Genomic DNA, 24,428 nt, shown 5'->3' on the forward strand with positions numbered 1-24,428 from the left:
GTATTTCTTGTTGCATTGTTTTCCCTGTGAGCACCAATATGCCCACCCCAAAATTTAACAATTATGCCTACCTATCTACCTACCTATCCAGTGTTTATATGTATGTATCCAATCAATGTATTTGTCTACGTATCTATATATCTTATCTACTCCATGGATGTTTCCACATGAATGTATGTATGTATCTATCTATCTATCTACTTATCTATTTATCTATCTATGTGTTTGGCTAATCAAAGATCTACATATAAACTAGGCATGTGGCGCACTTCTGTAATCCCAACAGCTCAGGAGGGTGATACAGGAGCATTGCAAGTTCAAAGCCAGCCTTAGCAACTTAGCAAAGCCCTAAACAACTCAGCAAGACGCTGTCTCAAAATAAAATATAGGGCTGGGGATGTAGCTCATTTGGTAGAGTGCTTGCCTCACATGCACAAGGCCTTGAGTTCAATCCCCAGCACCAAACACAAAAAATAATAACAATAAATTAATTAATTAAATATAAAAAAGGGCTGGGGATGTGGTTCACTGGTTAAGCACACCTGGGTTCAATCCCCAGTACCCCCCCCAAAAAAGTCTACATATATATGTGTACATATTCATACATTGATATATCCTGGCATTTTATTCCTAAGTCTTCCAGCAAGCATCTCAAAAAAATAAGGAACTTTTCTTAATAACCACAATACCATATTCTCATCTAAGAAAATTTATTATAATTCATTAGTTTGAAAAATAGACATTGAGGGGGCTGGGGTTGTGGCTCAGTAGTAGAGTGCTCGCCTAGCACGTGCAAGGCCCTGGATTCGATCCTCAGCACCACATAAAAAAATAAATTAAATAAAGGTATTGTGTCCAACTACAAATAAAAAATAAATATTTTTTTAAAAATAGACATTGATTCCCTAATGCATGTGTATTTTTGTCATCATGGCAAATAGAGTAGAAATGGCATTTTTCATATCCTGATTTTCCATTTATACATGCTCAAGGGCATGTTAGATTGGTTCTTCTTGGCAGTAAGTTCTGAATTTTCTCAAGTCTGTCCCCCCTGCAGAGAAAGCTCTAGATCCTTCCTGTGGAATCTTGGGATGTGGGGAAAGGGAGGAAAACAGAGAAAAGAAGGTGAAGAAGGGGATATTCAGAAAGATGAATGAGCTCATATCTCCAAATTCTTTCCCTTTTGAAGGTCAGAAGATAAATAGTAATAGTGCCAAGAGGGTTGGGAATGGGGGAGTGGAGTCACATTTGTTTACTCCCACCTTGGACAAGTACTGATCCAGAAGTTGTCACTCAAGAGATCTTTTTATTAACAAATAACCCAAAGCTATGCTTTTCAGTAATTAGTGACCAACAACATGTAGCCACTTAAATGTCATTCACATCAAATAAAATGAACAATTCAGCTTCTTACTCTCACTACCCACATCTCAAATGCCACATGTGGCTCATGGTTATAATACTGGATAGAAAAGATTATAAAGCATTTCCAGCAGTACAGAAAGTTCTGTGGGATAACAGTTCAAGAATGCACTTTTCAGCATAATAGAGCACACCCTGTCACTGCCTGCCTTCTCTACTTTCAAGTGGGTGGTCCTGCTGGACAGAACTGCAAGATTTTATGGGGTGACAATCTGCACAGCACAGGATGGACATCTGCAATGAAGAAGTTGCCTCACCTGAGTCCCTATGACTCCTTTAGGCAAAAGACCAATAACCACTTATGAGAAACTGGGTATAAGATTGTGTGTGTGTGTGTGTGTGTGTGTGTATTGTGTGTGTGTATGTGTATACATGTATATCCCTGTGCACACACGCCTGTGCATCTGAGCATATGTATGTATTTATGGAATGCTGAGGAAGAGATTCCGCATTAGATGATTTCTGAGGTTCTATCTCTTTATTAGGAGTTTTTTTTTTTTTTTTTTTTGGTACTGGGGACTGAACCCAGGGGCTTAATCACTGAGCCACATCCCTAGCCCGTTTTATGTTTTATTTAGAGGCAGAGTCTTACTGAACTGCTTAGAATCTCACTAAGTTGCCAAGGCTGGCTTTGAACTTGTGATCCTCCTACCTCAGCCTCCCAAGCAACTGGGATTACACAGTTGGTCACTATGCCCAGCTAGATAGGACATTTTTTTTAGGCAGGGTCTCACTGGGTTGCCTAGGCTGATCTCAAACTCCTGGGCTCAAGTGAACCTCCTGACTCAAGCCTCCCAAGTGCTCTAACTACAGGCATGTTCCTTATGCCCCACAGGGTCCTGTGCTTAGTGCTCTCCAGGAAAGTAGATGCTTTAGTTTGGCATTTTCAACCTTCACTTATTAAATTTTTAAAAATCTTTTTTTTTTCACTTTTGTGGAACTAGGGATTGAACCCATGGGCACTCTACCAGTAGCTATTCCCCTAGCCCTTTCATTTTTCATTTTGAGACAAGGTTTCCTAAGTTGCCCTGGCCAGTCCTGAACTTGCCATCCTGCTGCCTCAGCCTTCCACATAGCTGGGATTACAGGAGTGTGCCACTGTACCTCACAAATTCTCTTGAAGTTTCTTGAGGAGAAATATACTTACAGAGTTAGGTAATTTTCTTCTATCCAAACTGAATCTCTCTCATATTCTGGTTTTAGTCTTCTCTTCTCAAGAGACTTAAAAATCAGACATGTATTATGTTATGGGGCAATTTTCCCAAAGTGGAAGACAGGCATCACTGCTGATGTGTGGAAATATTTTAGGAGTTGTGTGGCCACTGCTTTAAATAACAGCGAGTTAGAAGTTGAGCAAACGTTCCCTTTTCAACTTCTTTTCAAGTCTAATTGCATCAAAAATTCCATTTTGATTCATTTAGCACCTCTTTAACAGTTGTTAAATTCCCTTTTAAGGAGAAAAGGGAGTCTTGGGTGGGGAGGGGGAGTCTAATTGGGATTTGATAATAACATTTTATTTTCATTGTATTTATTTTTTATAGTCAGCTTTCTACTTATGGCAAGCCATTTGGATTTTTTTGCTTTATGATAGTGATAAACATATTGCTTTCTAAATAAATGTGTTTGAGTCTGTGTCAATAGAAAAAACATTAATAGGGTAATTATTAGGTAGATAAAGGCCCACACTATAAAGACAGAGCAGGAATAAAGGATATTTTTAGAAATGGTGCTTTGCTGGAAAGAATAGCAAACATCAGGGTCAGAAAATTTGAGTTAGACGTGAAGCTCTTTTGTCATTAGGCATGGGACCTTGGTCAAAGAACTTCAGCTCCCTGTAAAGGGTGAGAAATGGTAGAGGAAGTATGGTGGGGTCCACTTCACTGGATCAAAGACAATGATAGGGCAGGGAAATCTGTTGAACTGCAGAAGAGGGAGGCCAGACAGTGGGCCATACAGGTGTAAAGTGTTATTACCATTACCCTATGCCCATAGGATTAACAATTCTTCATTTGTTCTGAACAAAAAGCACATTTAAAGTCATATCTTATTTCTGAATCCTTCAGGGCAAGATTGGATCCTCGTGGGACCACTAGGAAAAGATTAGTGGTTCTGGGTAGTGATAAAGAGGATGAGTGGAAGAACTTTACCATTTGGTCTCCTTTTCTCCTTAATGGAACTTACAGCAGCCTGGAGACTCAGTCTCTACCCTCAGCCCTACCCCTACTCTCTTCAGAGTCAGATGCACACAAGGATTTTTTTTCGGTGGCCTGTTGTGATGTATTGTTGCTCAAAACAGGTGTTTTGCTAAACTGGGTAGGAAAAGTTGTGTAACAGATATTCTTCTCTCGGATCTTGACTCTGGGGTTCCTGTTCTGTTTAGTGCAGTAGTATTTTTCTGGAGGATTTGGAGTTTGGCAGGTGGCATCCTGTTGGCCTGGGAGGGAACAAGAAACAAACATTTTTAGTTATCTGTCATTTACAGTCATTTCTAGCTTTTAGGAGACTATTGGGTAAGATCCTAGGGGGGGGAAGAGGAAATAAAATGATTTGCCCCATCCTTCAAGAGAGATAAACACCAGACACATGTGAAGTTTACTTACAGAAAAAGGCAGGATTTTTTTTTTTTTAGTGGTGGGGGGAAAAAACAAAACAAAACACCTCCCATAGAAGTTCAGAGGAATACCAAGGTTAACAAGAAAAATAATTTACTAAGAATTTGTCTTTTGTTGATTTTGTTTTGTTTTCTTTTGTTGCTGGGTTAGATACCAAGGCCTCAAGAATGTTATATGTGTGCTTTACCATTGAGCTACACACCCCTGGCCCTAGTTTATTAAGAATTTGAACTGGATCAGAGAGTTTGATAGAATGAGGGTGTGCTAGGTGCCAACTTTCACCAAGCATTTTGCATTCATTCTCTCGTGCAATCTTCATAACTATCCTACCAAGTCAATATTAGGTTCCTATTTCACCCACAAGAAACAGGCTTTGAGAAGTTCATTTGCCTAAAATCAAGCAACAAAGTTTAATTGATAAAAAACCTAATTACAGTCCAGGTCTGAGACTAGAAATGACCACTACAGTACACTACTAGAATGTCAGGCTTGGAAGGATCCTGAAATTTTTGAGTTCAATAAACTCTTCATGAAATAGTTAAGAAAGCTGAAGAAGGATGGAATTTCATTTTATTTTTCTCATTTTGGCCATAGTAAAGAGTATGTGTAGAAAACTGGCAGAAAATGGGAAAGATTGAATACATACTCAGGGTCCATATTTAGATGCGGACTGATATTTAACCTTCCTAATACTTCTGGTGTAGTAGTTCCCATTTTATAGGGAACATGGGAGACCTAAAAATGTGAAAGTAATTTCCCTAAAGTCACAGAGCTAGCTTACAAGCTCATTAGCTCTTGATTCAAGGTCTGTCTGATGGCAAAATCAAAGTGCTTTCTACAATATCCTGTGACTTTCCAAGCCAGGAAAGTGAGACTGATTGTGAAGGTTCAGGACAAAGAATAACAAGGCACCCTGGATTATTGTAAAGGAAAAACAGTAAAAGGGAAGCTGCACTTTAAGAAAGAAGAGTTGGGTGGGGATGGATCTGGGAGCAGGGAGTGCTGCTGAGGAGCGATGGGAACAGGGCAGGCTTTTGATGAAAAACCTGGGACTGCCAGGGTTATTCTGAAGCAGCAAGCACTCAAGAGGCATTGCTAAGAAAGTTCTCAAGAATTGTCAGAGTTTGATGAAGGGGCCAAAGGAGCAAGGCAGAGAGAGTCTTGAGCCTGAGCATCTGGGGTTTTGGCAGTGCCTAAGATGACAGGAAAGAAAACAAGATGGTAGAAGAGAATCATTTTAGGAAAGGAGGCTGGGGAACTGATTTCAGCTGTGCTGAATTTGAGGGACTGACAGGGTGAAGTGGACTTAACTTTGGTTCTTTCAGGAGAGAGATGAAATTATAGTTGCCAAGGAGGATCAAGGCTAGAGATAAATATTGGAGAGCCAGGGATCCATGGGATAGGGATAAAAAGTGCATAGAATAAAAAGCATATTTTTTTCCACCTTCATAATCCTTAAAAGTCACTCATTTATCTCCCAAATAAGGCAAATTCTGCATCTTATATAGGAGAAGTAGGCAAGCACATCTCACTCTGTTCCCTCCAGTTTTGCTTGGAAGCACACTTCAGTATGGCATAATCGAGATATGATTTCTTCTCTCCTCTCTAGATAATCCATGTTTAGAAGTCCCTAAGGAATGGCATGGATTTGGAATATGTCTGAAGTTAATCAAATCTTGGACAGAAGTCAGCCCAGTAGTGCATTTTGGTGTCTCCATTACACATGTCCCCATCCGCCTCCCCACTCTGCTCCCCTAGTCCCAAGTCCTTACCTACTCTCCCCTTACCTAAAATTCCCAGATACACTCTTTGGTAACATCTTCGCTGTCTGCCATTAGGGTGCCACTTCGGTCGGCTCGAATGTAAAAGCCATTGGGTGCCAGCACTGTGAGCAAGTTGCTTCCATGAAGTTCTATGCAGAAGTTGAGGGCAAATTTTCCCCAAGGGCGGAAGGAGCCAAAGGATGTTATTGACCAGAAGGATCCACCCTGTGCTGGGGAGGGAAGAGCTCAGGTCGGTGGGTTGTTTGGAGGGGAGTCCTCCAGCAGTGTAGCCTCTGAGGGGGCTTCCTGGAGGCATGCTACCCTCCCCTGCCTGGGTTGGTAAGTCCTTCTGCAGAAATGCAGGAAGGTCAACAGGTTCCTGGTCTGCCAACCCACTCTGGAGTCTTGAAGTGTGAAAACAAACAAAAACTCAGTTTTCTCTTTTCTTTCTTTCTTTTTTTTCTTGGTGCCAGGGATTGAATCCAGGGACACTTTACCACTGAGCTACATCCCCAGCCCTTTTTATTCTTCATTTTGAGAAAGGGTCTCATTAAGTTACTTAGGGCCACCCTAAGTTGCTGAGGCTGGCCTTGAACTTGGAATTCTCTTGCCTTAGCCTCCCAATTTGTTGGGATTACAGACATGTGCCACTGTGCCTGGCTTGGTTTTCCCCTTTCCGATGAATGATGAGAAGGCCTAAGTGGCTGTCCTTAAATCTGGGCTAGGGCTAAAGCAGGGGCTGGATTTGAACCTTGGAGTGGGGAAAAGCAACCACCCACCCTGGAAGTGGTAGATGCCCTGACGGCAGGGCAGAAGGTGAATGCAGTCGGGTTCATCCATATTGCACTGTATGAGGTCATGCTCTGATGAGGAGCCCACATACCCATACCGACCTCGCAAAACAAGGAAAGGGCGGTTGGCAAATCGAATCCCCAGCTCCTCATTTGGACCTGAAAGAAACAGGGAGGAGAAATCTAGTTGGGATGTCTTAAATGTTTTCTAGGATGGAAGCAGGAAGGGAACCCTAACTGAAGGAGGCTATTGTTACTATCTTAACATTTAGTGAACACCTGTTTTGTCTTATGTTAGGGCACTTGTGCAATGTTTGTGAGAGCACCTAACATAGTGTGGAGCCCAAGAAATTTGAATATTCTTCCTTCCTTAGGGATTTGTTAATCTATCTAATGCTTATGACAACCCTATGAGGCAGCAGAGTAGATATCATGTTCATTTTTACAGATGATAAAACTGAGACTCAAACTGGTGACTTGCTCAGGAGGTAACAAAAACTCAGTGACTGAGTGGTTATGTAGACCTAAAGCTTATGACCCAACTCCAGTGCTTCCAATGCCTTAAAAAAAAGTCACATGTTAGCTCCTTGATAAAGTACCTCTGGCTTGAAATAATCTGGCAGTAAGGCTGCTTAGCTCACCTGGAATGGTAGCACTGGCCATCAGCAGGCCATTGGCAGCAGTAGTCAAAAAGCGCCCATTGGAAGACTGCAGGATAATCTTGCCACAATTCCAGTGTACACGGAAGAAGGTATCAGACTCCATTGGATGCCCATCAGCCATCAATGACTTGTGGCGCCGCTAGATACCAGAGAAAAGGAACCACAATGAAGGACCCACAATTTCAGTTTTCTTCCCATATTTTTATTCCTGGACCTCTTTGCACATCCTACCCCAGAGCATGCTTTATGCTTTCAAATCCTTCTGGAAGGCAGGTTGTGACCTCAGCTCTTCCACTTCCCCTAGCCTATATTGTATCTCAGATCACAGCATAAAAAGAGGGACCAGGATATCATATGGAGAAAAATAAATGTAGGCCCTGACTCTAAAATCATTTTGAAATGGATCATAGACATAAAAGAGAGTTAAACTATAAAACATCTAGAAGAAAAATTTAGAGAAATCCTTTGTAACTTTGGAGTAGGCAATGATTTCTTGCTACCAAAAAAAAAAAAGGCAGTAAATATTTAAAAATTAACAAACTTGACTTCATTGAAATTAAAAACTTGCTTCTAAAAGACCATTAAGTACACAAAAAGAAAAGTCATAGATTGGGAGAAAATATTTATAATACATATATTTGTCAAAAGACTTAAATTTAGAACTTATAAAGATCCCTTCCAACTTGGCATTATTCCAGCAATGAATGGGTAAAAGATTTGAACAACCACCTCACAGAGGAGATATGCAAATAGCCAACAAAAACATGACTGATTAAGAATGACTGATTGTAATTGTACCCTCAAACTAAACCCATCATAGATGTCATTATGCACCCTCTAAAGTAGCTATAATTAAAAAGACAGGCAATATCATGTGTTGGTGAGAACATGGAACAATTAGAGCTTACATAAATTGCTGGTAAAAATGCAAAATAGTATAGTCATTTTTAGAAAACTAACTCTTTTTTGTGGTACTAGGAATTGAACCTATGGGCCCTTCACCATTGAGCTATATTTCCAAACCCCTCCCTTTTTAAAATTTTGAGGCAGAGTCTCCCTTAGTTGCTGAGGCTGATTTCGAACTTGTGATCCTCTTTTTGGGACTTTAGACTTATGCCAGCCACTGTGCTGGCTGACATTTTCTCATAAAGTTAAATGCAGATTTATGAACCAGTAATTCTAACTGTGGGTATTTACCCCAAATAAATAAATAAATAGGCACAAAAAAGACTTGTCTACAGATTCTCATAGCAATTTTATTCATCACAGTTCAAACTGGAAACAAATGTTCATGAACAAATGAATGAATAAACAAATCATGTTTATGTTTATGAGTAGTATTAGAGAATACTAATCAGCAAAAAAAAAAGGTATACATACCATTTAAGTTCCTTTATATGAAATTCTAGAATGGGCAAGTCTAATCCATAATGGCAGAACACAGATCAGTGGTGTGGGAGGGTCACAGGTGGAGGTAAACAGACTGGAAGGGGGCAGAAATGAGTTTTTATGGTGGTAGAAATATTCTATAACTTGAGTGAGAAGCTTTGCCAGGTGTGGTGGCGCATGCTTGTAATCCCAGGGGTTTAGGAGGCTGAGGCAGGGGGATCATAAGTTCAAAGCCAGCTTCAGCAACATCGAAGCACTAAGCAACTCAGTGAGACTCTGTCTCTAAATAAATTACAAAAAGGGCTGGGGATGTGGTTCAGTGGTTGAGTGTCCCTAAATTCAATTCCTGGTACCAAAAACACCCACAAAAATCCTGTAACTTGTGGCATGGTGGTATGGGTGTATACATTTGTTAAAATCTTCTGAATTTTATACTTAAATTGGATGTGTATTTAACTCATATAATAAAAGTATATAGGCTACATATTAAACACTATATATATGTATATATATACATACATATATAGTGTATATCATCATTAAGTATACATCATATATATATATATGATGTATATTTAAGTTGTGCCTCAATAAAGTTGATTTTTTAAAAAGAGGATTAAATGTTTATGAGGCAAGGCCCTTCACTGTTCATCTATCCATCTTGGTATCTGCCTTGGAGAAGGAGGAAGTGTGTCTAGAAAGAGAGAGCACAGAGCTTATGGTTTATTGCTTTGAAAGCCAAAGTCTTACCTGGGCTAGGTAGTAGCCATTGGCTGAACGAAGCTGCAAGATGGGGTTCTCACAGTCACATTCAAACTGGAACAATGACATTGGGGTCAATTGCTCAGAGGCAGCACACACCTCAGCATCTGTAGAGGAAGTGCATGTCATTAGAACTCAAGCCTGGCTCCTCCTTCATGCCTATTGCTGAACTTCCGCTACTTTCCCTCCTCAACCTCCATTACCTATGTTGGACCATAGTTCATGGCCATAGTCTAACTCAAGTGACTTTTCTCCAAACCCCCATATCCCTGATTTTTTGTCCTTTTCTACTCCACAAGAGACCTCCTTTGGGACACCAGGATCTTCCTGATAAGCAGGTTCAAAAACCCTTGGCACATGCCTATAATCCCAGCTATTCCAAGAGGCTGAGGAAGGGGGACTACAAGTTTGAGGCCAGCCTAGGTATCTTAGTAAGACCATATCTCAAAATAAAATTCATTTAAAAAGGGTTGGGATGTAGCTCAATGGTAAAGTGCTGGCCCAGTATGCACGAGGCCCTGGGTTCAATCTCATTACTGGAAGGAACAAACAAAACAAAACACCCTTATAGAGCCCAGATTCATTTCCTCTTTTCAACAGAAGGTCCTTCCTCCCTCCATGGCTGTGTTGGAGCCCACACTTGCCATAGATGACTGAAATGAATTTCCGAGCCTTTGACCTGAGGCTGACCCAGGTTGGGAAGTGCTGTAGGATGAACCACTCCTGGCCCTTCATGGGATTGGAGCCCAGGCCCAGGAGCATATGTGCACCATGTGGATATAATGAACCACCTTCTCCATCGCACAGTGCCACAAGCCCTCCAGGCCGTACTTGCATATGAAAAGCTGTTTGTGGTGATGTTTGGGCAACCAGTCGGTCTACATGGGACAAGAAGTGGTGAGTAGAGGTTTCCAGGTGGTAGCATCCATCTTGGAAGTGCAACAAGAAGCCACATTCTTCTAGGCAGGGGACTGCTGCATCCACCCAGATGCGGCCCACAGTGTGGTCAGCCCGGGCGTAGCTGTGGTAGACAGGGCTGTACAGGGTCACGTGGACATGCAGGGCTGGCCGGGGGGTCCACATATGGTAAGCAGAGAGGACCTGGGAGTTGCAGAACACATCCTCACCATCAGACTCCAGATAACGACCAGAGATTATGCACTGGAGGGTCCACTTGCCATTCCGGTGGAAACGGAGTAGGAAGCATCCATGGTGGCTGTTCTTTGGCCGACCATAGCTCACAGTGCCATCTGCCTCACAGAGAAGGTAGAGACCCTGCAAGCTCTTTAGTCGTATCACAGCCTGTGCCTCATGTTCATTGCTAACCAGGAGCTCCCAGGTCTGGAGGCATGGATGGTGCAAAAAGAGGGAAATCAGTGCTGCCAAGTAACTATACTGAGAAATCCCACAACCATAACCCTTGTTATCACCCCTGCACTTACCAAGACCAACCACCTTCCCCTCCATGTCTGCCCTGGTGTCTCCTTGCTGTCAGCTCTTCCACTCTCCCAACTAATAGTAATAGAAAGATCTCTGGGCCATTCCACCATAGGGTTCCTCAAGATCTAAAGAGAAGTTCTAGATGCTCATCTCCAGCTAACCAAAGGTAAACCAAAGGAATTCTATCCTTCAATACCTAATTTTATAAGAAAAGCTTTGGTTTAAATTTTACTTCTTTTGTCCTTACTGTTGCCCCTTGATAGCACACTCAACTAAACCTCCATCCCTATAGGCAACTTCCCAAACAGAGCAGGAGAAAAGCAAGAGCTTTTAGAGATATGCCCAGCTCCAAGAGTAAACCACTAAGATGCAATTGCCTGGTTCACTGTGGTCAACTTTATTATAAGGTAGAATACTTTGCTCCTGCCTCACTCTAGCCCCCATTCCAGAGATGCCTACAGTCTTTTCTAAAATGGAAATGGAGTCTCCGCAAGTACTTCTAGAATACTCCATTTTCAAACTACAACCAGAATAGAAACAGGCCTTGCACTACAGTCCAACTGGTCCAACTTCCCCTGGATGCCCACAGTTCTGCCTTCAGCTGGGCTCTCCACTTCTCTTTGTGATGACACAACCACCCTGGGCTGGGATAGAGGGTAAGGAGCAGAACAGGGTAAGGCAGCCAGGCCAGGGTTGAGGCTTCATCTTGGGGAAAGAGATGGAGCAGTGCAGACCCATGAGCAGAAGCCTGGAGTAGAAGGGTCTTGGCTAGGCAATGGCAAGGATTAGAAAAGATGATTAGGTCGAGAGTGCACCCTCTCTGCCACACACACACACACAGAGATTGGCTGTTCAGAAAGTTTGCCTTGTTACCTGTTTTCTGCCCAAACTCTTTGCAGTAGTTGTGACTGTATTTTTGTATGCTTCAAAAGTGAGGTAAGTTCCTGCCCAGTTGATGAGCCCAACCCTTAGATCCTCTGCCTTAGGATGTCTGGTTGTCCATTCCATTTCATCCATGAGGCTAGTGCTACAGATGATGACTCCGACAGGCCCAGCCTTCCCCCCAGCGGTGAGGTTCCACAGGCCATAGGGCCCCGAATAAGGTCTGTAGTACCCACCAGAAGATGTTCCCAGAGGGAACTTCTCAAAAGAGGTTGGCCTACGGCCTGGCACCTCTGTGACCCGGGAGCATTGTGACTGTGATGGTTGCCTCTTATCCCAACACAGTGGGGAAAGGGCACTGGCCCAGCACCATCAATCCACGGTCCAGAGGAGGAGGGTCTAAAGCCTCTAGCATTTGCCTCCCCGTGTCATTCCAGGCAATGAGGTAGGCTGAGCTAACTGGGAATTAGAACCATAACTTGCAACTTTAGCCATGTCCTTCCGTTTCTTTACCTGTTTCTCATTAATGGGATAGAAATCAACCGCTTTCTTCCCAGAAAGTATGTTCTGTCTGACTCTCTTGTGGTTTTAAGTATTTTTTTAAGTTCAAGATACTCAAGAAAAATCCATCATCTTTTAGAGCCCTTGGGAAGATGAGGCCAAAATGTCTTCAGAAGTTGGTTTATAGAAAGTTTGAGGAAACCCTAGATAGACAATCAGGGAAAATGGAATAATTCCTATTGGTCTGAAAGGGCTGACTCGGGACAGCATAAGGGGTCTGGGTGGAGGAGCCCCCAGCACCATCCTTACCAACTCCCAGCTGCACTAGCAGGCAGATCAGCTGGATGGGCAAACAGCCAGAGCTGCCCATGAGGATACCAGCCTTTCCCCACAGAGGCTCTATTGTCCAATAGTCTTTGGGATACTTCTTGCAAAACTCAAGGAGAAAACCTAGCCCAGAAACTGGAGAAACTAAATACATGGAGAAAAATGGGAGAAAGACAACAAGAAACGATGGCAATATTGATGGGTTCTAAGCCTTGCTGGAATCGAAAGGGAAGATGGGCAGAATCAGCCCACAACCCAATTCCTTACATGTGTTTTGAGTCCCTGTAGGTGGGGACTTGGTATAGAGTCCAGTGGTGCTGAGCAAGGAACTGTATGTAACCCCTAGACTCTACCTGTGTTTTGTAAAATAAGGCAATTTGATTCTGGCCAGTGTCAGAGCATCTAGTTACTTTTAAAGATGGATATTATTGGGCCTCAGACCAGTTCTGATGAAACATTTTCTGAAATGTGCCTTGGGACATATATATACATGTACACAAATTATATATATATATATATATATATATATATATATATATATATATATATATATATTTGCACACATACACACCAGGGATTGAACCCAGAGGCACTTAACCACTGAGCCTCATCCCCAGCCCCTTTTATTTTTAAGTTTTGAGACAGGGTCTCACTGAGTTACTGAGGTTGGCTTTGAACTTGTGATCCTCTAGCCTTAGCCTCCAGAGACATTGGGATTATAGGCATGCATTACCACACCCAGTGGGACCAATATTTTTAACACACATTCCCTTCACTGTGTGTAAAGCAATTGTGAAAAACTAGTACTCTATATAGCTAGGATGGGTAGTTTACAGAACCAAGAAGGTAGATTCTATTATCAGCAGCTGACATTCCTCGGAATAAGGGAAGGAATGAAATTCCCTCTACTGAAAACCTTATATATTTCCAGTCCAAGAATAAGGAGGGAGAAGCTGAGCTTGATGAGTGTGTGTATGCATATATATGTTAGCCCTACAGCCACAGCTGCTTTGAGCCTCCCCCATATTGTCTCTTTGTACCCAATGAACCAGCATCCAGCTTCTAGGTTACAGACAACACAAAGTACAAACCACAGCAAATTTATTACTCAATATCCAGTTCCACATCATAGCACCACCCGGAGCCCTCACTTCCCCCCACCCCCACAACCTGGCCCCAAGGGTACACCCAAAACAGAAAAAACAAAAGTAAACCCAGATCCCTGCTCCTCCTCTGGATGAGGGGGCCTTGGCCAGGAAGCCCTTCCGCAGGTCCCAGCAGGCAGGACAGTGGACCCCTCTGTGCCCAGAGAGTGAGGCTCCAGGCTCCAACGACAGAGAGAACATGCAGGCAGGAGCAGGAGCAGAGGCCTGTCTGTGGGGGGGAAGAGTGGGAGGGAAGGGCACTGCCTGAGGAGCCCGGGAGTCTGGTAATCCCGGGGATGCACGCGGGAGCTTCCGGGCAGCAGGGGCCTGCCCCTGGCGAGTTAACGCTTTGACAGCTCATGGGACAGCCAGTCCAGCCCATCATACAGGCCTGTGCCTTGGGTGGCACAGGTGGCCTGGACGTACCACTGTGGGAAGAAGGAAAGAAAGAGGTCAGCAGCAGGGAAGAAAAGGGGTCTCTTTATATCTTTGCCACAGCCTGCAGCTCTCCTGTGAGAGGCAGGGTATAGTGTAAGCAGAGCGGGATCCTTACCGTACGGCTGCGCAAGTGCTGTAGCCCCAGCTTGTCAGTCAGCTCGCTCACAGGCATGGCATTGGGCATGTCCTGCTTGTTGGCAAACACCAGCAGCACCGCATCCCGCAGCTCGTCCTCCTGCAGCTGGGAGGGGAAGAGAGAAGGTAGAACTGGTGGCCCCACTGGGTCCACAGGTTCTCTTCTGGTGGGTGTGTTGGGAAGCCCCCACTCTACCTTCTAGCTTCTCTGTTGGAAAAACAGAGTAGCATGGTAGTCTACTGCTAAACACAAGATCAAGAGCTATAAATAAACTTGAGGATGCCTAAACTTAAGTCTAGAAAAGGTCTTCTAATTTGAGAAACTGCCCTAGGCAAAATAACACAATTTCCAAGTGGAAAAAGCAAGAATGTGAGGTGCCACCTCTTTCCACCATCTTCTAGGCTCAGATGTGAAGGTATGAAAATTCATGAAAAAAATTCTGTCCTATGCCAACAGAGAGACACAACATGTTATATCCACAAAGAAAAAAAAAATCGCATTTCTGGCCTCTGATACTTGGGAATTCCCAGACTTCCATACCACCACAGAGTTTGTTCTGTCCCCAAACCTAGGGCTCAGTTCCTAGGATTCGGGGTACCTACCATCTTCTGGAGTTCATCAGCAGACTCCTGGACTCGCTCCCGGTCATTACTGTCCACCACAAAGATGAGGCCCTTGGTGAGAAGGAAGAAAGGAAGGAGAAGCAATCACTCCCTTCTGGGTCACACTGTGTAATCTGGCCCTTTCTCTCTTCTCTCATCTTTAGTTACATCAGCTCTTCTCATCTGGTAAACTTCCACTAAGACTTTGCATAAGTCCTGCCACAAACTAAAGAAATCCCTGTGAAGGATACAGCATTCAATCTCAGAGGAGGCAGTCTATCTAAAAGATGAGCAAGGATCAGGGAAAGATACTAAGGAGCTAAATCAAGCAGTGTGGCCTCAGAATACTGCTTCCCAGAAGTCTAAGGTAGCTAAGCCTAAGAACAAGACTAAGGTGAGTTCTGAAGGATGAGCAAAGTCTAATCTAGCAAAGTGGGTGGCAGTGGGTCTTCCTGTCTCATGGACCCTGTCTATAGCCAAAAGCTCAGTTCATCTAGTCCTAATAGTTCTTCCTTTCTTGGGGTTGGGGAGTTCCCCTCCATACTCCACCTGAGTGTTCTGGAAGTAGTGCCGCCACAGAGGCCGAATCTTGTCCTGGCCTCCCACATCCCAGACTGTGAAACAGATGTTCTTATATTCCACTGTTTCCACGTTGAAGCCTGCAGATAATGGGGGTGGGGTGAAGTGGGTGAGAAAAAGTCCTGAAAGGAAGGAATTCACTAAAAACTACTCAGATCTCAACAGGGTTACAAAACCAGAAGGCAATGATCAAGGCCAAGGGAAACAGCACCCAAGAGGACTGGCTGTCAACAGATGAGGCGGGGCTAGGCCACATCCATCCCGCCTCCCTCACCATCCGGCAATGTAGAGATATGGTGACCCACTTCTCAAGTAGCAATATCTGGTGTCATGGTCAGCTCCAGATAAGGGCCTCAGCAGACCCGGAGAAGGCCTGCCGCAGCGCTTCCAGATCCTCCCTGCCTCACCCTGGGGCTCACCTATGGTGGGGATGGTGGTGACAATCTCCCCCAACTTCAGTTTGTACAGGATCGTAGTCTTGCCAGCTGCATCCAAGCCAACTGCAACAGAAAGGGGCACAGAGATGGAGACGGGAGCGAGGGAGCCCCCTAGAGACGAGGGAAAGGTAGAAGCCTGGACAGCTGATGGTGATGGGGGCGGAGAGCGGGAGCGCCTCCAGGTGCGCGCTGTTCTCTACCTTCGGGGCCTTCAGGGCAATCCGGGTGGCTTGCACCAACTGCTGCCCACAGAGTGGGCTAGGGACGGGACTGGACTGGGAGGTGAGGGACATGGGAGGAAGGCCGAGCTCCTTTAAAAAGTCATTTCCAAGGGCGGAATCCTCCCTTCTTAGCAGCCGGGCTGGGGCGGAGGAAGCTTCACCCCACCCAGGCCCGCAGCTCCGGGTTTCAGGCCCCGAAGGCGGCGCTGCGGCCCCGGACCGCTTCAAAGCAGAGGCCTCGGAGGGTTAGGAGGTGGGTGACTCGAGGTCAGAGAGCCAGGTGAGCCGGGCTGGAAGGGACGCGGGGGCGAGAGGGCTGCGCCGAGGCCGGCGCCCAGGTTCGGGCCGCGGACTCGATCTGCCTCACCCATGAGGATCCGCATCTGCTTCTTCCCGAAGATCCGCGAAAAGAGCGCGGACACGGTGAGGCCCATGGCGGGGCCCGGGGGCGGGGGCGCGGGCGCGGACGCGGGGTACGGGCTGGAACCTGCCGGCCGCGGGGGGATGGGGCGCAGCAGCAGCAGGAAGAGGCGCCGCCGCCTCCGCGCGTCCCGGCCCGGTGGACGTCACGCGGCTCCGCCCCCTCCGGGCCCGCCTCAGCCCCGCCCCTAGGCCCGGACGCCGGGCGGAACAGAAGCTGTACCAGACTCCGCGGCCTGACCTAGTCGCCCCTTGTTTCTGTCAGGGCTGTAGTTGTCCGATCCGCAGCTCCAGGGGAGCTGAGTAAAGGCTCACAGCGGACCCCATCCCTATATTTGGTGGCTGGCCGTGGGCTTGGAATTGTTGCGTCCAGACCACTCTATGCTCCGGTTAAGTTTTTGGGAACTAGTAGCACTGACTGTTTGCACCCCCTTTTTTAGGAGGTTTGAAAGCTGTGTGCAGAGATCTTAGTATTCTCTTGCCCTTTGGGCTCCGGCTGAGTGTTCTGTGTGCCGTAGGTGTCTCCACGACTTGTGTCTGGGGGCTAGCTTTCATGGTTCCTTAAACCACCTAGTTCATAGATCCCCAGTCTGCAGGACCAGTGGAAGCCAGCCTTGGACAGAGTGATTGCAGACCCACTACTGGAGAACTCCACCTTGCCTTCATCTCCCTGTGAACTCTTCCTTTCCACCTGGGGCCAGGAAGCCTTTCTGAAGTTCTCTTTGCCAGACTTGGGGACCTGTATTATTATTGCACATCTATCCAGGATTTTTTGAGGATCTTGTTTCCCTAGTCGTAAAGAGCTTCATATGTAATGTTATTTTTAACATCTAAGCATGGTAATTTACATTTATGTGCTTCACCAGTAATTGTTGGGTTGAACTGGATTATTAGGTTGTTCAGTAGAGCAAGGGCATGCTTTATGCCTATTCGGGATTCCCAGGATCAATCGCTCATGAACTAGAGGTGAGCTGACCTGGGAGTCTGAAAACTCTTCACTTATTCAACAAATATTTACTAATTGCCCACTATATGCCGGCACTATTTCAGGCCTTAGGTCAAATATCAAGTCTGCTATATTTTTGAGGATTTGCATTCAATGATCCCCACAACTTTTGTCATTTTCTCATTTGTAAAAAGAGACATATATGTCCTAACTTAAGGGGTTATGGTGAAGATTAAAAAGAGGAAATGATGCCACTGAATGTTTTGTATAACACCAATGGATGTTATCAAGGCTACTAAAAACTTGGGTCTAAACTGACCTCCAGGGCCTGCTCCATCCTTATAGGGAACCAAATGTGTGACTGCATAATTTTCTTTCACTCTTCAGTCATAGTCTTGAATTCTGAAGAAGGCTTTTATAAAAGTCAAAGTATACATTTCAAAGATTCCCAAACTAAGAGTTAGCAACCAACAAATCAGGTCAATTTTACATCCTAAGCTCTATCAACCTCTTTTTCCATTCCTGTTGTCACTACCCTATTTTACTACCATCATTTTCCATGATTGAAAAAGCCTCCTCACAGGTCTCCTGCCCCTACGATGTCATACAAGTCTGCTGATGTCCACTTCTTGAGAGTCAAAGTTCTTTAATGCCTTACCCAGGATAAAATCTAAATGCCTTAAGTTGAGTGGCAGCCCTATTTATTGTCACCTCCTTCCCATACCCTAAGCTACTTCCTTGAGAAGATTCTTAATGCTTCCTGGGTGAGTCAGGTTCTCTTATAGCCCAGAATTCTTTGCAGTCTTTTTACCCGCCTAGAATGCTGCTTTCCCTCATCTCTAATTAGATGGGCAATAATTATTCATCCTTCAAATCCCCAAATATTTTCCCTGAGACCATTTGTGCCTCCCCTAGATAAACCTTCCCCCTCTTTGAATATAGCCATACATACTATATGATAGCGGGACCTACGTATTTGCATGTCTGGACCTTCACTAGATTGTGAGCTCCTTGAGGGCAAGGGCATATGATGTTGTCACCTGGCACAAAACTTAGTATGATGAGAGTCAGTCAGACAGGATTTCTAAACTTACTTGTTGTGTGACCTTGGGCATGTTACTTATCTTCTGTGTGCGTTAAGTTTCCTTACTAGTGCTAATTATTATTTTGTGAAGATTAAACAGTAAAACTCTTATGAGGCTTCTGGACATGTAGCTGGCATTCAGGATGGATCCTTATAGGTACAGAGTGTCCTCTATAAATATTTGTTGAATCAACTCAGCAAAACTAAGTAGGAGTACTATTATAGCATTTGCTAATTAGATGCCAAACGTTGTACAAGAAAGAGATGCGGTTTTTGAGGTCTTAAAGGGAGTCAGCTCCAAATAGTTGGATAGTTCACACGGGTGTTTGGGAAGAACGCAGTGCGACGTCGCCCCCTGTCGCTTGCTGATCGTAGCCCGAGAGCAAGCTTGGTCGACCTTACCAAACCATCACTCCAGCGTCCTGGACTTTGCTAGCTCTTCTCTACCCAAAGCCTGTCCACTGCGGCTCGCATTAGGGCTGGTTTTTCAACAGGCCGCCTCCCACCAACCCGCTGAAGGAGCCCCGCCCACCTCGTGCCCTTGTGGGGCGGAGCCTTTGGCGTCAAACTGTCGTCACTTCCAGCGGACCCGGAAGCGCCGCTGTCGGCCGGCTGTGGTAGTTAGGAAGTCACGATGGGACCCAGTGCGGCGTAAACCCTTGGCGGACGGTGAGCCGAGGGGGCGGGCCCGGGCTGCGGTGGCCCCGGACCAGCGGAGAGGGCGGAGCGGCTTCTTAGCCAGTGAGGACGAATCTGGGCTGTGCGCTCGGGTGGTGCCAGCGGCGCCCCGCCCACGGGACAGGACCCGCTCCCGCTCCCGCCCCCGCCGCCTGGGACCCGGCGGGCGCTTCTGCCAGACTGGTCCCCGGACCGCGTCGAGTCGCGGACCGCCCGGTGGAACTCGTGTGTGGCTGTGGTCAGACAGCCCTTGTTGCTGAGTTTCCAGCCCCAGATCGCGTCTTCGCGGCCTTCTCCCGGGCTTCCCGAACGCTGACGTGGAGCAACCTGCTGGGAACCCCCATGGAGAAGTTTGGGATGAATTTCGGGAGTGGCCCGAGCAAGAAGGACCTACTGGAAACCATAGAGACGCAGAAGAAGCAGCTTCTCCAGTACCAAGCGCGGCTAAAGGATGTGGTTCGCGCCTATAAAAGCCTGCTTAAGGAGAAAGAGGCGCTAGAGGCCAGCATCAAGGTGCTATCGGTATCCCACGAGGCCGATGTAGGCCTTGCAGGTGTCCAGCCTTCAGGTCTCACCTTTCCTGACTCGGTGGATGACCGATGCTCCACTCACAGCGAGGATAGCACTGGGACCGCCACCAGTTTAGATACTGCAGCCAGTCTCACTAGCACCAAGGGCGAATGTGGGGTAGAAGATGACAGATCAGCCCGTGGACCACCAGTTCCAAAGTCTGAAGAGGCCAGTGGATCAGAGAGTGGCGTTAGCAGTAGCAGTGGGGATGGGCTCTTTGCTGGTAGTGAGGTAGACAAAAGACTGCACCAGCTGAAGACTCAGTTGGCTACTTTGACCAGCGCCTTGGCCACAGTCACCCAGGAGAAGTCCCGTATGGAGGCTTCTTATTTGGCTGACAAGAAGAAGATGAAACAGGACTTGGAGGATGCCAATAAAAAGGCAGAGGAGGAGAGGGGCCGTCTGGAGGGAGAATTGAAGGGGTTGCAGGAACAGATAGCAGAAACCAAAGCCAGACTTATAACTCAACAGCATGATCGGGCCCAAGAGCAGACTGACCATGCCTTGATGCTGCGTGAGCTCCAGAAATTGCTGCAGGAGGAGAGGACGCAGCGCCAGGATTTGGAGCTTCGTTTAGAAGAGACCCGAGAAGCCCTGGCAGGGCGGGCATATGCTGCTGATCAGATGGAAGGATTTGAACTGCAGACCAAGCAGCTGACTCGTGAAGTGGAGGAGCTGAAAGGTGAGCTGCAGGCCATTCGAGATGAGAGGAATCAGCCAGATCCCCGGCTGAAAGAGCTTCAGGAAGAGGCTGCCTGCCTTAAGAGCCACTTCCAGGCTCAGTTGCAGCAGGAAATAAGGAAGGTAACTATCTTTTCAAATGTTAGTCAATTAATTCAATTATTGTCTTCTCAGCTACTATCATTTCTGATGGCTATCTAAAAGCTTCCAGGAGCGGGTCCTGGGAAATCCTGTTCTGTGTGGTGTTGATAGTATCCAGAGTGTGTAGACTATCCAATAGGATGTAGAGGTTCTGAGTGTGGCTGAGTCTAAGCCAGACAGTTTTGAGCCTTAGAGTGTTGGCATCTTACCAGTTAGTTGTTCTCTGTGAAGCAATATAGTGGCAGCTGTACAGTGAAAGGGAGTGTGTATATATACCTAGAGCTACTTGCCTCTAGGCAGAATGACTGAAGGGGCAAAGAGGATTTTTGCAGAAGAAATAACCTCTTGTAATTGTTCTCAGTCATTATTTGCCTGTTTTGGAAAAGGGCTCCTTTATACTGCTTCCTTTCAATGTAGACAGAAATCCAACTCATTGTTGAACTTCCAGGAATGTTGCAAAAACAGAGAATTTAATGATTTCTTAATAGAACTTGAGGAACCACATGATAGACAACTGGAACATACTTTATATGTGAGCTCTGTGGAAAATGGAAAACTCAACAGAACAGCAGAAGCTATACAAAAGTGCTTAGCTTTAAAAATCTCCAGTTGCCATTCTTATCAGGCCACCCCAATCCTGTGATCCTATTTCTCCCCTGTCCTGCTTTTTTCTCCCAAAGTTTGCTGTAGGGCTTTATGGCTTTTCTGGATGCATTTTTGTCTATTCCCTTGTTTTGCAGACAGCCCTTGTAGAGGATCAGCTCCGCCAGCAGTCTCAGGTGGAAGAGCAGAGAGTTGCAGCCCTAGAGAATCAAATATCTGAGGTGTCTGAATTGCTGGGCACTTATGAGAAAGCCAAGCAGAAGGACCAGCTGACTATCCAGAAGCTGAAGGAGCGCATTCTGCAGCTGGACCTGGAGAACAAGACCCTGGCTCTTGCAGCCTCTAGCCGGTCCCCTCTAGATAGCCATGGAGATGAGTCCAGTCTGGATGTCAATGTCCTCAAGGATAAGATGGAGAAGCTGAAGAGGCTGCTGCAGGTTGCAGCTAGGAAAAGTCAGGTGACCCTGGATGTGGAGAAGCTCTGTGACCTGGAGATAATGCCCAGCTCCGAGGCTGCGGATGGGGAGAAGGCCACTGCACTCTACTACCAACAGGAGCTAAAACAACTGAAGGAAGAGTTTGAGCGCTATAAGATGAGGGCTCAGGTTGTACTGAAGAGCAAGAATACCAAAGATGGGAATCTGGCTAAAGAACTGGAGGCAGCACAGGAACAGCTTGCAGAGCTGAAAGAGAAGTATATCTCCCTGCGATTGTCCTGTGAGGAGCTTGAGCGCCAGCACCAGCAGGAGGCTGAGGACTGGAAGCAGGAGCTGGCCCGGGTACAGCAGCTTCACCGGCAGCAGATGGAGCGCAGCCAGCTGGACTTCAGGGACCGCACGCTGAAACTGGAGGAGGAGCTGCACAAGCAGCGGGACCGGGCCCTTGCTGTGCTTGCTGAAAAGGACTTGGAGCTGGAGCAACTGCGTTCAGTGGCTTTGTCTGCTGGGTTACCAGGACGCAGAAGCCCTGTGGTCAGTGGGGTTTCCAGGGATTCAACTGATACATCTTCCCCAGATAGCCTGACCCAAGCACTGCAGCTTGCAGCAGCCAATGAGCCCACTTTCTTCCTGTATGCTGAGCAGTTGGCCCGTAAGGAAGTGGAGATCACATCCCTGAGGAAGCAGAAGCACAGGCTGGAGGTAGAGGCACACCAGCTGCAGGATCGGCTGCTGGAGGAAGGGGAGCGGCATCGAGAGGAGGTGGGAGCCTTGCAGAGCCACATTGAAAAGAACATCAGGGATCGGAGCAGGGAGGGAGCTAACCTAGAATACCTCAAAAACATCATCTACCGCTTCCTGACTTTGCCTGACAGCCTGGGCCGCCAGCAGACTCTTACAGCCATACTGACCATCTTGCACTTCAGTCCAGAGGAGAAACAAGTGATAATGAGGCTCCCAAGTGGTGGCAGCTGGTGGCCTTCTGGCAAGAGATGATACCATTTTCACTAACACCTGAAATCTCTGTGCCTCTTTTGTGTGGGAATAGGCAGGTTCTGATTGCTACTTCCTCTTGTGTTATCATTTATTTCTTCATTGTGTTGAACTCCGAGGAGGAGTCTTCAATGTGGGATGGGATTCTCTGCCAAATGCCATTAATGCTGCTTTATCCTGGGCCTAGGAGATATTGGAAAGTGTTGGGACAGCATCTTCTGGTGGTGTGTATGTGAGGGGAAGTGGAAGGTGAGAGAAAGGTTAGGACCAGAGGTGCAAGTCTGGGAAAGTGTTAAGAACTTTTAAAATAATACGTTTTGTCTTAATATTATGATCCTAGTCCAGGGCTAGGAGTAAGTGTGACTCCAGAGGAGTTCAGTTAATTTCTGAACATGTACAGCGACTAGCTGTTCACTCCATCTCATCACAGTCTGAGTCTGGTCCACTACTGCCCCGATTCTCTGGGGACTTAAAGCCAGGCTGGAAAGTTTGTGACAGGTTTTGTCTAAGAGTCCAAAGGGCCAAGGAATAGTGAGTTCATCCTGGAACTGGAAAGTCTAATCTAGATAGGCATGCAATCTAGACAACACACCATTTGTTGTCTAGATCAACCTAGAGAGGCCTGGAGAGGACTATGAGCACTAGTTTATGATTGGAGATTTTCTGAATGACCAACTTTGGGCCAGGGCTGGGTTAAAATAGACTTTTCTCCCTGGTCCCTGCCTTACTCTATGTTGGACTGAGATTTTGAGCAAATAACTTTACTATCTTCCCTTCAACATTGTATTTTCATTAAGAAATAAAACCTAGCTTCTAACAGATCCTGCTTGGATAAAAGGGTTTCCTGCTAAGAGTTGCTTCCAGATGTTTTTGCTTTTGTAGGGACAGGGAAGATATGTGCAGAAGATTCAAAAGAATGCCATGACCCTCACAGGAAAGTGGTAGAAGTTCAATTGATGCTGGGTTGGGTTACTTTCTTCCCATTGGATCTTGACATAAATAGATTAATTCTGCCCCTTAAGGAAAGATGCCTTGTTATTCAGGCAACGGAAAGGAGGCTCTCAGAAAACTTGGGTCTAAATAGTATCAACTCCCCATTCTGCTCTCATTGTATATAGAGGTCTTTGGACCTGAAAGACCAATGCTTGGCTGCTAACTGGACTGATATATATGTATTATTTGGTCATAAAGGCCTGTATTGTGAGAGTTTGAGGTGTGCAAAACAGGTAACAATGTTAGTGGGAGGGCAGATGACCTGGATTATTTACAGTGAGCAGACTTAAATGGAACAGAAGTGATGTGTTCAAGTGATGATTATAAACTATGAAATCATTAAACCTGAGTCACTTAATGTGTGTGTTTTTTATGGTGTTTATATATCAGGGCACAAAGAGTATGAATATAAATGTGAATGAAAAGCTTGGAAATAATGTTACTTCATGAACTTAAATCCAGGAATGAATATCTCAGTGTTTTAATGAACCACTTTAGTTATAACACAGATTTCTTGGCCTCAAATTGTGTGTTTTTGGGTGTGAGCAGCTACATTGGAAGAGACTTTCTCCAGGGTTTAATGGGCAGGCTTGATGGTTACAAAATTACTGCTTCAAAGTGTAGGAGTAAAGTTTTTTTTTTTTTTTCCTCTAAGCAAGCTCTCTATTACTGAGCTACATCCCCAGCCCTTAGAAGTAATCTCTCTATGAATGCTTTATTACCCACACAAATCACAATTTATGATATCCCAGGAAAATATCTTAGGATATCAA

General features: G+C 45.7%; 3 protein-coding genes across 3 annotated transcripts; 1 reads left to right on the forward strand and 2 right to left on the reverse strand.

The window, feature by feature from the left end:
• Positions 1-5,821: 5,821 nt before the first annotated feature.
• Fscn3 (fascin actin-bundling protein 3) lies at positions 5,822-12,116 on the reverse strand. Its single transcript, XM_005319411.4, has 6 exons — positions 11,715-12,116; positions 10,046-10,742; positions 9,390-9,508; positions 7,230-7,389; positions 6,577-6,747; positions 5,822-6,027 (listed from the first exon to the last, which is right to left on the reverse strand). The coding sequence occupies exons 1-6, from the start codon at positions 11,856-11,858 to the stop codon at positions 5,822-5,824; spliced, it is 1,497 nt and encodes a 498-aa protein (XP_005319468.1). The 5' UTR covers positions 11,859-12,116.
• A 1,519-nt stretch (positions 12,117-13,635) lies between these two features.
• On the reverse strand, positions 13,636-16,682 carry Arf5 (ARF GTPase 5). Its single transcript, XM_005319410.3, has 6 exons — positions 16,477-16,682; positions 15,871-15,951; positions 15,422-15,531; positions 14,873-14,944; positions 14,250-14,375; positions 13,636-14,124 (listed from the first exon to the last, which is right to left on the reverse strand). The coding sequence occupies exons 1-6, from the start codon at positions 16,541-16,543 to the stop codon at positions 14,038-14,040; spliced, it is 543 nt and encodes a 180-aa protein (XP_005319467.1). The 5' UTR covers positions 16,544-16,682; the 3' UTR covers positions 13,636-14,037.
• A 1,254-nt stretch (positions 16,683-17,936) lies between these two features.
• Positions 17,937-24,013, forward strand: Gcc1 (GRIP and coiled-coil domain containing 1). The gene is made up of 2 exons (XM_005319409.5): positions 17,937-20,611; positions 21,370-24,013. The coding sequence occupies exons 1-2, from the start codon at positions 19,580-19,582 to the stop codon at positions 22,663-22,665; spliced, it is 2,328 nt and encodes a 775-aa protein (XP_005319466.1). The 5' UTR covers positions 17,937-19,579; the 3' UTR covers positions 22,666-24,013.
• Positions 24,014-24,428: the final 415 nt, after the last annotated feature.

This window comes from Ictidomys tridecemlineatus, chromosome 2 (assembly GCF_052094955.1).
Source record: "Ictidomys tridecemlineatus isolate mIctTri1 chromosome 2, mIctTri1.hap1, whole genome shotgun sequence".
Classification (NCBI taxonomy): domain Eukaryota; kingdom Metazoa; phylum Chordata; class Mammalia; order Rodentia; family Sciuridae; genus Ictidomys; species Ictidomys tridecemlineatus.